The sequence below is a fragment of the Camelus ferus genome, chromosome X (genome assembly GCF_009834535.1).
Source record: "Camelus ferus isolate YT-003-E chromosome X, BCGSAC_Cfer_1.0, whole genome shotgun sequence".
NCBI lineage: Eukaryota > Metazoa > Chordata > Mammalia > Artiodactyla > Camelidae > Camelus > Camelus ferus.
This window is the reverse complement of record NC_045732.1, coordinates 75,361,015-75,375,856: the sequence shown is the minus strand read 5'-3', so window position 1 is coordinate 75,375,856 and position 14,842 is coordinate 75,361,015. Positions and strand designations below refer to the sequence as shown.

Genomic DNA, 14,842 nt, shown 5'->3' with positions numbered 1-14,842 from the left:
CAGTGCTTCTGTAGTAGTCCCTATTTTTAAAACTGCATTCCTGAGACAGTACCAGAAGTATGTCTGTTCAGCGTTGCCTTTTGTATTAGCCCAAAGGAGTTAGCTATATTGACAGAACTTCACAAAAACAAAATCTTCTGGTTAGGAGACAACACATCTATTTATATGTTTTTATTAATTACAAGCAGTATTATAGAAAATAAGAAATAAGAAAATAAGAAAATTTGTCGTAAATGAACCTAGAAGAACATTAGCCATCTGTTCTCTGAAAGCCTGTAATGTGTGTCATTTGCTTTCGGGTTTTTATGGCAAAACAGTATATCAGCAAAGAATGGAACTTCAGGCTTAAAAAGCCAGAAAATGACAAGGCATTCCAAGGCTGAGTATATATTTACTGGAAAAGTGTTTCCTTGTGTCCAAATTTGCCTAGTTTAGTCTTTTAGATCAGCTGCCAATAAATGTTGTATTTAATGTCAATCTTTATTCCAGACTTTCTGAAACAGTAAGAGAGCTTCTAAAAACAAATAGAATCTTATGGCTTGCTAGTTAAGGGTTTTTTTTTTTTAAGTTAATTTACGTATTTTAAAATTGTTCTGTATGGTCTTAACTGTTCAGGATTTATAAATATGGTTTATTAATTTACAGATAAAATAGTTGCACAGTATGCTTTGAAAAATTTGAACCTAAATACAATAAAAGCACAATTAACCAGATTTTTTTTTTTTTTTTTGCACTCCACTTTCAGGAGACGGAGGCAATTATCTTTAAAACAAGCCGATTTCAAGGATATATTCAAAAAATCAACTTCAGGGTATGTCCAAGGGTCTGCATTTTCCTCTACCTTTTTGTCAATGAGAATTTATTTTCATAAAAAAAGACCCTGAGGTACTAGAAGACATTCAGTCATCAAGGAAACTTTCAATAACCTTTAGGGTACAGTGTTTATTAAGAACAAAAAAATTTCATTTAAAAAAACACCACGTGTCATGGTATTGTGCTTGATAGTTCTTGATGTGTGTTCACAAACACAAATTCAGTTGGTTTTCATAACATTTTTGGGAGTCTGGCAAGGAAAGTGGCATCTTCCCTATTTTCCGGACGAGGAAGATGACACCGGAGGTTGCGAAGCTGGTTGGTGGCAGAGCTACAACCAGACTACAGGTGCCCAGCTCTGTCCTCTTCTACATCCTTCCTCATCGAAAAGTTTGAAACAAGTTTTGAACTTCTACTCTGGGTTGCACAGTCAGTCTAATTTATGCTACCTTTGCTTTCCAATTGCTGTCCTTCACAGTTTCCCATGTTACATGTGTCGGTTTGTCTGCCTCTGTATCTGTCAGCCAGCTGGAGACTTGCTTTCAGATTCTCCCAGACCTGGAAGGATCTGGAGTGTGGGAGGGCAAGATAATGGCTCTGGACAGTGCGGATTGACAACTAGTGGTGAGCAGCCAAAGCTGATGTGCTGAGAGAAAACAGTCTCACTCTGGCGAGGGTCATCTTGAGTGGGGGTGAGCGACCTCGACTTTAACGCAGGGTTCCTCCAAGTGTAGTAGACTAAGCCTGAAAATCAGCTGGAGTGCTTGTTTAAAATGCAGAGTACTGGTTCTCACTTCCAGATTTGTACATTTTCAGTATTCAGCCTCATTGATGCTTATGCATACTAAAGTTTGAGAGCATCTGCCATCAAGGTATAGGACTTTGCTTTGGTATATGTATCGGAAGGTAAAGAAAAGAGCCCCTTTTCTCTGTATAGCATCCAAGTTCCATGTCAGCACATGTGGGGACAGGAGTCGTGCAGGGGTGAGGAGTGACAGCTCTGGCTTCACCCATTGCCATGTCTACATTGGAGGCGTATCACAAGAGCTGTTGTGCGTTATGGGGACTGTGAGGCATTTGAAATAGGCTTGTGTCTTTTTAGACTCGAAGAAGGTAAAGGGCAGAAAGACTGCAAGTACCCGGTGGAAAACATGTGAGTTTTGGTATTTTTAAGAGTTAACCTATCCCAGTTGTTTCAAATTTAAATTTAATTTTTAAAAACTGGCTACAACGCTAGGCTGTGTAGGATTCTGGATAGTGAAGGCTTTCCGGTAGCCATGTATTTCTCCTAACTCATGTTGCATATATGAACATGCAGTCTGCCTGATTAGATTTTAAGGGATTTGTGGCCCAGGAACTGTGTTCTTTAATATACTTGTAACAACCAGCAAAGTCATAACTCCTCATTGCTAATTGACGGTTGAGCTAATTCAGCAAGCACCTCTTCTCTTCAGGTTTTGGGCTTGGCATAGTGAGTTGATCGATTTTGGTGTTTGTGACGTTCAAGGAGTCTATCTTACCCTGTCAGTAATGGCTAATATACTAAAGAGGCCTCAGTATAAACAAATGTATTTTTTTCCCCTTAATGGAGGCACTGGGAATTGAACCCAGGACCTCGTCCACACCAAGCACACACTCTACTACTGAGCTAGACCCCCCCACCTCCAACAAATGCATTTTAATTGACAAATGTGAAAATATGGTCCCAATTAATCAATTTGCTAATGCCTGTTTCCTGTTTAGAGTATCAGTTTAAGCTCAATCTTGCTGCCGCTTCAACCCTCTGTGGAGTACAAGTTATGCTGTTCTGTGCTTTACAAATCTGAATCTCAAAAACGGGTGATTCTGGAAATCTCTAAACATAAATATTTTTGTTTACTGATTGAGCAGTATCATACAAATTTAAACCAAATGGCCAGACCCTGTAGTGGAAGACTCATAAAAATGCTCAACAGTGTCTCTGACTTAGATCAGGCTGAGTAAGGAATGAATGAATAAATATATGCTAGCTAAAGGGAAGATGTATTTTACTCAAGTGTCATGTAGCTTCAGAATTCCATGCAAAATAACTGATTATTTAAAACATATATTTGATTTTGAAGACATGAAGTGGTTCTGAAGTACTAGCTGAAGTAGACAGACTGAGAAAGCAGTCAGGAAACCCAAATTTAAATTGCATCTAGCTAAAACCTAGGGTCAACCTAGAGGAGGAATTCTGTTTTTCATTCCCTCGAATCAGAATCGTATTAACGTTAGTTAGTAATAGAGCTAACTAACGAGAGAAAGGAAAAGAAAGAATTTTGCCCGATTGGACACCCGTTACATCCAAGTAATGAAGCTAGACATAATTCTAAAATAATGTGTCGTTAGTTCGTAACACATGAACACTTTATATAACATGAGTTAATGATGTCTTACATCATAGGATTTTCATCGAATTGCTAAATATGTTTTTCAGGCATAGCAATTTTAAATTGCACACTGGTTTCTGTAATTTAGACTTACTACCATATATCTGGCATCTCTCATTATAAATGTTTCTATACCTCCTCCCCTCCTTTTTTTTTAAGAAAAAAATCTTTAGAACTTAAAGTCACCCAAGAGAAGAATTCTGAATTGGAAAATGAGAAGGATCTCAGAATAGTCATGAAAATACAGGTATTGAACTGGTTGCTAAGTCTCTTTTAAGACCACCATAGTAGGCGGATTCTATAACTCTAAATTATACCTTTAAGAAAACTATTGGACCCACTGTCATGGCAGTGGATCACAAGGTTCAGGATTGAAGTTCATTCATTATATAGCTAAAACCTTTTATTTTTAGACAATAATAGTTTATATGGATATTTGTATAGGAAATTTAAATTTTAATGGTTAAGCCTGGGAAATGGTAAAAGTAAAATTAAAGCAATTGAATTTAACAGGCGCTTTTTCATGGAAAATTTAAGTGATGGTGTATAATCTTAATGAATCATTAGGATTAGCTTTTCACGAAAGTGTTTGCTTCTAGTTAGCAAAATACTATTGTGATTACTCTAGGAATTTGTAACCAAGATTTACAAATACTCAAGAAGAAGAGATGGAACATCTAGGTAATTGTCTAAATCCCACTTTTGGCTATAACATTTATGGGGCACATGGGAATCTTATAATAACTCTGGATAAAAGGATATAAATATGATTTTTTAAGGTAGTAGTATTATTTCATTAATTTTAATTGGGATATTGAGGAAAACATCTTAATGTATTTTTCTAAAGGTCTTTCAGTAACTCAAATTTTTGTAAAAATGTAAGTATTTCTGGAAGAATGTATAATATAGCAAATGTTGACTTTCTTTAATTGGCATGCCTTTTGAAATTGGATATATGATGTGCTTATTATTTTAAAAGTTTTTCAGCCATTATAGATAAACATTATTAGAAATTGTTTACTCTTGTGAACATAGTTCAGGATTTATAAAAATTAAGATTGTAATATTTCTTATTACATTGTCATCATTGCAAATTTTGTAGTTTTGCTTCTATATTTGATATCACCAAAATAAAACAAAGTAACAAAACTATTTGAAAAGCTTTATATGCATATATTTTTAGTCAGTAGAGCCATATTCTTACGTTTTCTTTTAGTAACACTGTACATTTTAAATGGCCTTTTACTTTGATAAATTTGTGGGTTTAATATACAAATACATCAAAAACTCTGACAATAGTCTGGCTATTTACTTACCAAATGTAATACAAAGAGATACTTAAGAAGTTGTTCAGAGAAGACTAAACATAAATTATTATTATTTGAGGTGAGAGCAGAGATTTTTCAGTACAGCAAACCATTATCACTATAAGTGATGCCTTTATTTTATTTAAGAAAGCATGTATCCTGGGTGAGTTTCTTCAACATATATTTATTTTTAACAAGTTAATGTGTATATTTAATTTTTTTCTTTTAAGGACTCTATAGCCTAAAACCATTATGTTAACAGATGACTATTCCTTTTACCTGAACTCTGCTTTTAGTGATAGTGGAATCAATAACAACATTTAAAAAATCTTTCAGGATATATCCTGGCTTCAATACACAATTCTTATTTAATTACTCCTCCGCTTATAAAAACTTCTCTTTCAGTATAATCAACACATACTTACTGAGTGCTTTCCCATGTGCCAGGAATAGTGATTAATTAGGAAGATACAAGGATTCAGGGATTCCTTCTTGAAGGAGGAGCAGGAATTTGGGGAGGGCATCTTAGGCAGACAAAAAAGCAAGGCTGGAGCACAGGGTGTGGAGCACTGGATACGTTATCCCTATTTGATGATCATAAACTGTCTAAATGGCTTTTTTCAAACAATTTAAAAGTGGTAGTGCAAACTCAGGCATCTGAATAGTATATATGTAAAAATCATTGCTTTCCACCACTACCCCTCCCAGTATCTTGGAACACTTTGATTTGGGGTTTAAGGCATTTTTTTTAATAGATAGGAATACTTAACAATTAATTTAGTTGATGCATGTCGAAGATGTATAAAGACTTACTGGGACATATGGACTTGGGAATCATATGAATGAAGAACTCAAGGGTAGCACCCCCCTTCCCCCAAAAAAGACCCAACTCAGCACAGATTAACAGAAGGAAGAAGAAAGGGCAAGAGCACCTGAATTTCTCATTCAGTGCAGATCCTTTTTTCAGCTGTAGTGAGATTGAGTAGTTAGAATCTGTGGGTCATTGGGTCTCCAACAACTGGATTTTTCTTGTTGTCTGCTCAGTCCCTCCTACCCCAACTCCTGTTCTAGCCCCATGACCTAGTCACCTGGCCCCCAGTTATAACAGGTGCTACATAAGCATCAGGAGCCACTCTCATTCTGACTTTGCATTCTCCCTCCAGCCAGTCATTACCTTACCATACCTTTTTCTTCTTTGTTCCCCTTACCTATTGTTTCCTGTCTTATCAACTCACCAAGTCCTCTTATTGCTGTTCTGTACCTGACCTCCCCGCAACAAACAAACCTTTAGTACCCTGATTTTCCTTTGGAAATGTCAAAGATGGAAAGAGTACTTCCCTTCACATGACTTGTGCCATCACAGCCTGAGGAATTTTCTGTGCATGTACACACACTTGTGTGTGAGTATGTGCCTGCACAACAACTGTGTTTTTCTACTTGTTTGCATTGTGAAGGAGATAGGTACTTTATTAATCCAAGGCATGGTCATGGTGACAATAATCTATGTAAATTCTTTGTGAGACTATATGGATCCACATAGTTCTGTTAAGGAAATTGACTTGAGTGAAGGCGCTTATAAAAGATGGGATAATGACTTACCAAAGTAGCTGTCTTTGAGAAACGTCTGGGATTTTCCATTTTGATCTTAGCAAGGGGACATACCTGAGTATCTAGTAAGAAATGTTTAATGCATCTGATATTCAGTTTCCTGAAACCAAGAGGAGACACACATACACAAGTATATATAACCATTCATGTGAACACTTCTATTTCCTGTAATAAGGAGCCCTGAATGTATGAAGAATTTTGCTCTGCTGTCCAGAAGTTCATTTTTTGGTGTGCTTTAAAGGGTTTAACAGTCCTACTTGGTTGCCATCCAAGTGCTTTTACTGATTGGTAGAACATAAACAGAGCACACAATTTGGCGTGATCTACAGTCTTGTCTGAGCAACAGGAATGACATGGATAGCCGAGATGCGTCTGAAGAGACAGTGTCAGGACTGAGCAGAAGATTACACAGTGCCCGCTCACACAAACTGTGGTTAATGCTATCATTTAGTTGTGCCTACAACAGGATTAACCACAACTTGCAAGAAAAAGGTAAGCTAATTCTTAGGGAATATTGGGAAAATATGGAGAAAGAGGTTAGGATGTGTGACATGTTAGTCAGTTCCTTTCACGAGGTGGTGATACTAGAGACAAACTGTGGCAGTCAGTAAGCAAATTACATTTTTGTATAGAGTTATTCAGAAAGGAACATCTATCTTGAGAAAAAATTAGACTCTTGGCCATATATTTCACTTTTCCCTCATCCCGTGACTGGCTTAATTTTTGCTTACCTTTTTCGCCCAGATTTTTCTTAAACACCTTCTGGAATTAAGACTTTGGAAATGGTCTTTCTGCACATTTTTGTAGTTTTGGTGTTTCTTTCCCATTTCTGTCTTTGAGTACATATAATTGGAGGAATAAATAGCTCTTTGTAGTTCTTGTTACTTTTGAATACATTGAGACATTTATAGAACGTGGTTCACTTCATGTGGGAACAAACATCTTATGGAATGGTCTCGTCGAGGAGGGAAAGGAGGGATTCGCAGCGGGAGTCCTAGATGAGGGGACAGAATTTGGTTTCTAGTTCCAGTTCTGCTACTAGCTAGTAGTGTGACATCAGCAAGTTCACTTCTCCGGGCTTCAGTTTTTTCATCTCTACAATAAGTGTATTGAGCAAGATGATTTGTAAGAGTTCTAAAAATTACAAAAATCTTCTCTTTCTACATTGGGAACTAGGGAATTCTGTGTTGTCAGGTTTGGCCAAGAATGACTCTTTTTGTGGCCTTGACCAAGTCCCAGCATTGTCCTTTGTTTATTACATCTCTGAAATACACATTTCACAGGTATTTTAAAGTGATTAATGTTCATACAATACTTTAAAGAGCTTTTGTGCATGTTGTCTTTCTTCTATCCTGTTTCGTGCCATTGTCCATAGTAGAAACCAAGTGTTCTGTAAATGAAATCAGTATTTCCTATGATGTGAACAAGGGCTTTTGACATTTCCCAGTCTAAATATTAAAGTAGTGGGACCACTGAGCCTTGCATAAAGTTATTTTTAAAATACATGTTTAATCATTTTCTTCCTTTCACTCTGTAGGTGAAAACATTTTCATTCCGGAATGTAATGGCAATTACACTCCATAGTTGCTACTGGAGTCACTGTCGGGGTAGTAAAATCTGATTAATTTGGACTCTGCTAATTTGTCGTTGGGGTGATTTTACCTGGCTGAAGTTTATTTCTAACCAACATGAGGAATGGTGTTGTTAAGCAATTCAATAATATAAAATATGTTTCATGGACTATATTTCTAGTTAAAGGAACTATTTTTAAAGCCTTTGGCATATTAGTTGGCTCCTGAGAGATAATTACAAATGACATCTAGCAATTTATTAAATCAAAGGAACTGAATATAAGTAAATGCTCATCATCAGATATAATGCTCTTAGGGTTTTGAGGTCTTTAAGGGTGCTGAGGGTGAGGTAGAGGAAAGCAGTCTTTCTCTTCTCTTTGAACAAACATCACAACTGTTGAAGTGCTACAAAAACAGATTCTAAACATTGAGTCTAAGAGAACTCTAGACTGAAATTGAAATGGCTGATTTGGTGGTATTGATTGATTTCTTTGGAGCCTCATGAGATTAGACAAAGAATATGTTGGTTTTTTAAATCAGTTGATTGTTCATAGTAGAATAATTACTTGAGAACCTTTGAATAAAATGATCTTCACCTGTTTTGGGCAGCTACCCTCTTAGAAATTTGGAAATTTCTGCATTCACCCTATTTCCCCCTCATATATACTGAGTAGAAATAAGAGATCATTGACATATTAAAAAAAAAAGACTCAAAACACTTAACTACCTTGATTTTACCTAGGTTTGGGAGTCTTTGTTCTCAGAAGGAGAAGTTACATTTGCAATTATTACCACTTTGTAATATTTTTATAAGTTGGAAAGTGATTGAATTTCCTTTCTAAAATCTAAAATTGCTTCATTGCTACATACAGCTAGTTTGTAGCTGTTTTATATTTTTCAATGTTTGAGAATGCTTCAGGTTTTTGAAATGAGACATTCCAAACCTGCTTGATGAGTACGTGTGAGAGTGTGTGTGTGTACGTGTGTGTGTTTTCCTTCTTGGGGTTTCCAACAAGTTGCTGCTACCAATTATACCTGGGACCTTCTTGCTCCTTAAGTGTTAAGAATTATTACACAAATCTTTCTATGTCAAATATTGACTATAGTTTCTTTGTATTAGTGGCACTTCTTTTTTTTTAACTTTTAAAATATATATTTGGCCGCTAAGGTATTGATAAATACTCCTTTCTCTGATTCCTTTGAAGATTTCTATGAGACAGTTTTGTGTGTGGGAACTAAAAAGATTTGGAAGTATCATTTAACCCTTTAAGTTGCTTGACCGAGTTTTTATGCTGTTTGTGTCTGATGGATTGAATAAAAATTATTTGTGAGGTGGTGATGACTGAGATCTGTTTAATATTTAATAAAGTTTATGCATTATTGGTCAATGTTTCAAAAGAAGCCTTCTCTCCATATGTATGTATATGTGTATTTATATACTGCATACACATATGTTTGGGTTTCATAGGAAAATACATATTTGAATATTAATGTGTATCTTAAAGCAAGGTACTTGTGATTTTTACCTTAAGTGATTTCACACTGCATTTGTGGTATATTAAATTATATATTTGGGAACTTTTGAAAGTAATTTCTTTCTTATGGAAACATTTATCTGTGCTTTTTGAATACAAATGAGAAAAACTCTTAAGGGACCAAATCTCAATCTTTAAAAAACTAGGAATAATTTAGAAAGAGTATATGAAAGCCAACTTCTTAAGTTGGAAGCACAAGTGTATTGTTTGAATATAAACTTGAAAGTAAATATGAGCGCTATGTCACTGCATTGAGTTTTTTAAAGATAGTGGCTTTTGTGTCAATGGCAGTCTGCCTTTACTAAGCTTGCACTGATGAAGACGGATAATTCAGGTTTTAGGCAGAAGTTGAAGGTAGATATTTAGTGATGGTGACTTGCCTACATCAGAAGTAGAATTATTCAGCCTGAAAATTAAGAATTCAGCATAATACCAGTTTATCCTATTTTCACTGCTTCAAATTGTGTACGAAATTTGGAGTTTGGTGCTTTAAACAGAAACTTCAAACAGCCAGTCACTTTCTGGGCATTAATGACGCTATTTTCTGGCAGTATTTTAAGACAGTATAAATGAAGCCTATATTTGCCATTGCTTTCCTGAAAAACGTCAAGCTGCCTTTGACAGCCGCTTTAATTTCTAAACCTCCTTGTCAGCCACTAACCCCTAGAGGTTACCGGACCCGCCGCTGAGCTTTGGAATGGTCCCTGCTGGACACCTGCTTGGCCAGCAGCATTGGTCTCTCCTCTAGGCAATTTGTGAGCTGTTTGGGGGCGGGGGAGGCGTGGAGGGGGGTGGTGAACGGGAGGGGAAGTGGGGAGAGGAGAAGGGGAGGGCAGTGCTGAATTAGATTGTTGATAGCGTCCCTCCGAGGACTGCTATTAAGAGCACGCTATTCTGTACTTCTCTGCTGCAGAAGACAGGGTGATATGCGTGTTACCACACAGCATGTTGTAAATGTATGAGATTTTGCTCGTCCCGGCTTGGAAATCAAAATAGGGAAAGGAAAGCAACTTGAATCAGAAGCTACTAGAAGAGCGTGCAGAGTTCTGCAGCAGTTTATATTTGTTCTTACATTTTGCCTTCTTCTAACTGGAAAACAGAGACTGGCATTTTTTAAACGGGCTTTTCCCATAATGGCATTCTTGTATTGTGTGGCCAGAGCTCGCACGGGAGGAAAGCAGGCTGCCGAATTTAGTCACTGATCTCTATTAGCGGTGGCCTAAGGCTATGCTGAGGTTTATATCCCATTTGTATTGTTGCAGCTCTAAAGAAGAATGTTCAGAGGATGACAAGTGTATTCTGAGTAGGTATGTTGTTTCATTTTCATATGAAACCCATCTATTTTTTTTTCCTGCTACTATTGGTCAGAAATCAGGTTAATAGGTGCAGAATATAGTACAGTGCTGCAGTATCCCTGTTAAGGTAGAACAATGGTAATGCAAGCTTAAAATAATAACCCCAAACCCTAGCCGCTTTTATTAAATAAAGCTGCATTGTGTGGTATGCACCGTGCAGCCTTTAAAAAAAAATATACTGCAGTCAACGCTTTCCTAACGAGGTGGCACTATTGTTGAGTTAGAACGAGAGAACCATCATATTGCTTTAGGGGACAGGAGGATTTAAAGGAGGTACCTTGCAGCCCTATTTTACAGATTGGAAGCATCGGTTTAAGGGCACTGGCAGAATCGTTTGCTTGTTCTCCGAGGCAGCCACTGCTGTGTCAGTACAGTGTGGAATGGAAGTCCTAGTTGGTAGTCTGTTATGGAAACGCTGTTTACTGTTATTGTAGTACCGTGGTGACAACATGCCATTGAAATGGAAAACGAGCTCTCCTGCTATCTGGAAATTCCCAGTTCCTGTGCTTAAAACATCCAGGTCAACTCCACTTTCTCCAGCATACATGTAAGTGAGAGAAAACAGGATATTAAAGGGGGATTTCATTCATGAATCAACCTGGTGGCAAAAGGGGGTAAAAAATCCCAAACAGCACCATCCAAAAACCCACAAGATTTAAAGCCTCAAGCTTGCTTATATTTAAATATATTGGCATGCCCACATTTTACCATGGTTTTGTTTTTCTAGGAGTTTATGTTTATTTTCATTTACAGTGCTTGATGGTAATCTCCTTACTAATGTGAAAGTCTAAGGGTATGTCTAAGGAGCTGTATGAGGATAAACTTTTACATTGGTTGGATTTGTTGAATTGTGTATATCTGAAATACTTAAGATGACTTCTTTTGTGTAATGACAAAAACCTGCTGATGATTGATGTTGATGTTGTGTTAAATATGGAAATGCTGTCTGGTTTTTTGGGTTTTTTTTTTTGATGAATTTGAAACATTCAGAGTTAACACATTGATCAGAACATGAGTCTTTTAATCAAGTCTTTTATACTTGAGTTGTGTATGATTATTAATAACTTTGATATTATATCTTTCCCAGTTTTATAATTCAAGTTCTGAAGTGTAAATTCAAATTTGTGCAAATTACAGTTTCTATAAATAGTTATTTATATACATGATGTTGAAAAGTCTATTATACAAATGTCTGTTCTAGAAATTTGTTTTAAGTAAATATATACTGAAATATATTGGGAAGTCTTTCTAGAATTTTTGAAAATCTTATTTTTTAAATTTGCAAAGTGTTGCTTTAAAAACAACATCCAGGAGATATAATAAAATATTCTTTTAAAATACTGTCTCTGATCTTTTTTTAGTGGAGGATGGAGTGAGGGAAAGCTGGACCTTTTTTCCTTTTTATTTAATAATTGTATGAGAAAAGCTTTTGAGTAAAAATCTGTTTTAACTGTAAGTGATCCCTTTAAAATATTTTTTCAGTAGGACAGATGTGGAAGAATCTTCCTGCTTTAGGTTCATTGTGTGTTTAGAAATCTGGTGAGTTGCCATTTTATTACTTAGTTTTGGTTTTTATATGTGGTTCAGATGCACAGTGGTATCAATCTGGTTCTTTGAAAGGCTTTCAGCTGCTGAGGAAGTGTGCTTGTGCTCAGTCCAAAAGAAGCAATTCCCTGGAAAGCGTGGAAAAATGAGGACATTTCAGAGTTAAATCCTGTCATTTCATTTTCAGATTATTTTTTATATTCCTTCTTAGAGATGCTTCAGCTTATTTTATCTGGGTGTTAAACTCTTTTTCCTATAGATTTAAAAATGAAGTTATATTTGTAAAAGAAAAAAGAAAAAAAATCAGCTATGTTTGTGTCTGAAAAGCTGTCTTTGTCAAAAACACAAATTAATGGAGGTGACAAGTTAACAGAGCTCCCTCAAATAATTTGAGAAAGTGAGATGTGCCTGTTGACTTTATATATCTTAGCTGGTGAGAAATGACCAAGGATATACCAAAAGCAACTTTATCAGCAAGACAAAACAAAACATATACACCCCAAACTAAAATTGGTAGGTGACAATTAATCATGGTTACTAATAATTCTGGTGTTCCTCCTGCATTTTACAGTTCAAAAGATCCAACATGCAGCTGAAATGCCAAATTTTAGAGATGGTTAAAAAAATACTTATATTTTATTCACACTAGCCACAAGCTCAGGTACCCCTTAATACAACATCTTAAATGAATCACTTTCTTCCTTTTTAAGTCCTCAACTCTTTGACCCGATGATATGAGTGAACTGATTTAAATGAGAGAAGCCAGAAAATATCAGATCTTCACATTGGTGCTGATTGCTGGGAGTACACATATGTAGAATGGAAAACTGTATTTGAAGAGCTAGTCTTAGTCTGGCCTATTTTGACATTGTGATGCTCTGTATTTTTAAATTGGTCTTAACTTATTTTTCTTTATAAATAAATTAATATGAGGTTTAAAATATTATGTAAATATACACAAAAACTATATTAAACATAAGAAAAGAAGACTAGCTTGGGGAGTTTAAATCAGGTTTTAAATAAATTGTTTCATTTTTGACTATTTTAAAGTTCATTGCCTTGCTTGGCCAGAAATAAAAATATTGTCATGTTTAACATGTTCTCTTCAGTGATTCTTTAGATTCCGTAACACTTCTACACATAGATGATATTTAAGTTTAGCATAGTTTTCACTCAGAAATTGTAAAGACTAAGTTAGAATACGGGGGCAAATGACATTATGTTTGCTCTCAAAATTGTTGGGCTGGCAAACATAGATTAAATGGTTATTTGTGTCTTTTGGGTCTGGATTCTTTGCATTGAAATGGAATAGTTAAATTCGGACTCTTTCTTTGATAGATTGTGACATTTTAGAATTTACCTGTAAAATTATGCATAAGCATTGAAAATACTGTCTTGAATATGGAACTCTTATTAATGTAAGTTGATATAAGCATCTTTTTGTATGTTTGCTTGTGGAGCATCAGTATTGGTCTGTACTGTTTTATCATTGTTTACTGTGATTTGTCAAATATACATTACGTGATTTTCATTAAAGACTTGGGTGCTTTTTCAAAGACTGAAATATCAATGTAAAATATTTTTTTGCTCGTAGTAAAAGTGGGTTGTAGCGATGGAGTGAATAGGGAAAAAATATAGAGGCTCCTTTTGGTCTCTTTCTAAACTCAGTGTAGGTGCTGTTAGCTAGAACTCTTCCATTAGCTCTAGATAGGGCCGTGCTGCTCTGAAAGCCACAATAGAGGATGTTTTACTCACTGCAAACATTGAGCAGAAGGCTCTATTTTTCCCTTGCGGATTTAAAGTCCAAGTTGGCTTTCTTTCTGCTTGTTTAGAACCTGAATGAGAGTTGAAACCTTTTCATATTTTCAAGACTTGCTGATGATAAAAGACAATGTTTATGATAATATCAAGGAAAATAGTTTCTCATATAGCATAAAGTGCCGTTCAAATTGTGTTATGAATCATGAGGACTGGAGTATCTTAAAGACAAAAGATTTGGGAAAATATTCAGGAAAATAATCCTTGGGCCTCTAGATAACTTGATTACCAAATGTAAGTTAGTCTTTATTGGGTCTTTGTTCAGCTTCAGTTTTGAACACTTGCAAGAGTGGTATGCCCTGCAGGTGGAATTCTGAAAGGACTGTCTTGATAGAAATCGGAGTGGTGTCTTTGTGTTACACTCTGTTCAGCAGTAGGTTGAAGTTCAACCTTAGCCGGAGGGAGGATGTCTTGGTCAGTGTAAACTGAATTAGGAAAGACTCTGCTCCTGACAGGTGTGAACCATATACATTAACCTGTCATTTTGCCCAAATTAATAAATCTGAAAGGGCGGTCACGTCTAAGTGGCTTTCTGGTGTTTTGGTATTCATTGTTTTCAAGCAGCAAATGGTTCCTTCAGGCTAATGTTATAGGGTTAATGTATTGTTAGATTCCAAGGACACGCTGCAATAGAACAGGATTAGCATTAGCCGTCTTTTTATCTTTTCTTCACAAGCAGTAAGTTTTGATAATAATGGTGTGGCAATAAAGAGGAAGACAATGGGTAATAATTAGCCAGCACAAAGTAGCAGTGAATTCTAGCAGGACAGACAATGCATGCAGAAATGAACGATAGTGAATTAGACCCGTCCTCTCTTACCCAGTGCACTTATATTCAGTTAGCATCCTGTTTAAAATTATTTTGTTTAACATGTAAAA

General features: G+C 35.9%; 1 protein-coding gene across 12 annotated transcripts in view; it reads left to right on the top strand.

Annotated features, from left to right (window-relative positions):
* KLHL13 (kelch like family member 13) overlaps window positions 1-14,842 on the top strand; it is a 156,645-nt gene that overhangs the window by 89,127 nt on the left and 52,676 nt on the right. For 4 of the 12 annotated variants that reach the window (XM_032475582.1, XM_032475580.1, XM_032475581.1 and 1 more), the window contains one exon: window positions 746-811. The exons of 5 other annotated variants lie outside the window; for them this stretch is intronic. In XM_032475582.1, the coding sequence (XP_032331473.1) occupies window positions 746-811 (66 nt within the window). Of the gene's footprint in view, window positions 1-745; window positions 812-10,457; window positions 10,553-10,834; window positions 11,148-14,842 lie in introns of those variants that run through there. 3 more of the 12 variants (XM_032475584.1, XM_032475587.1, XM_032475583.1) reach the window with 3 other exon arrangements.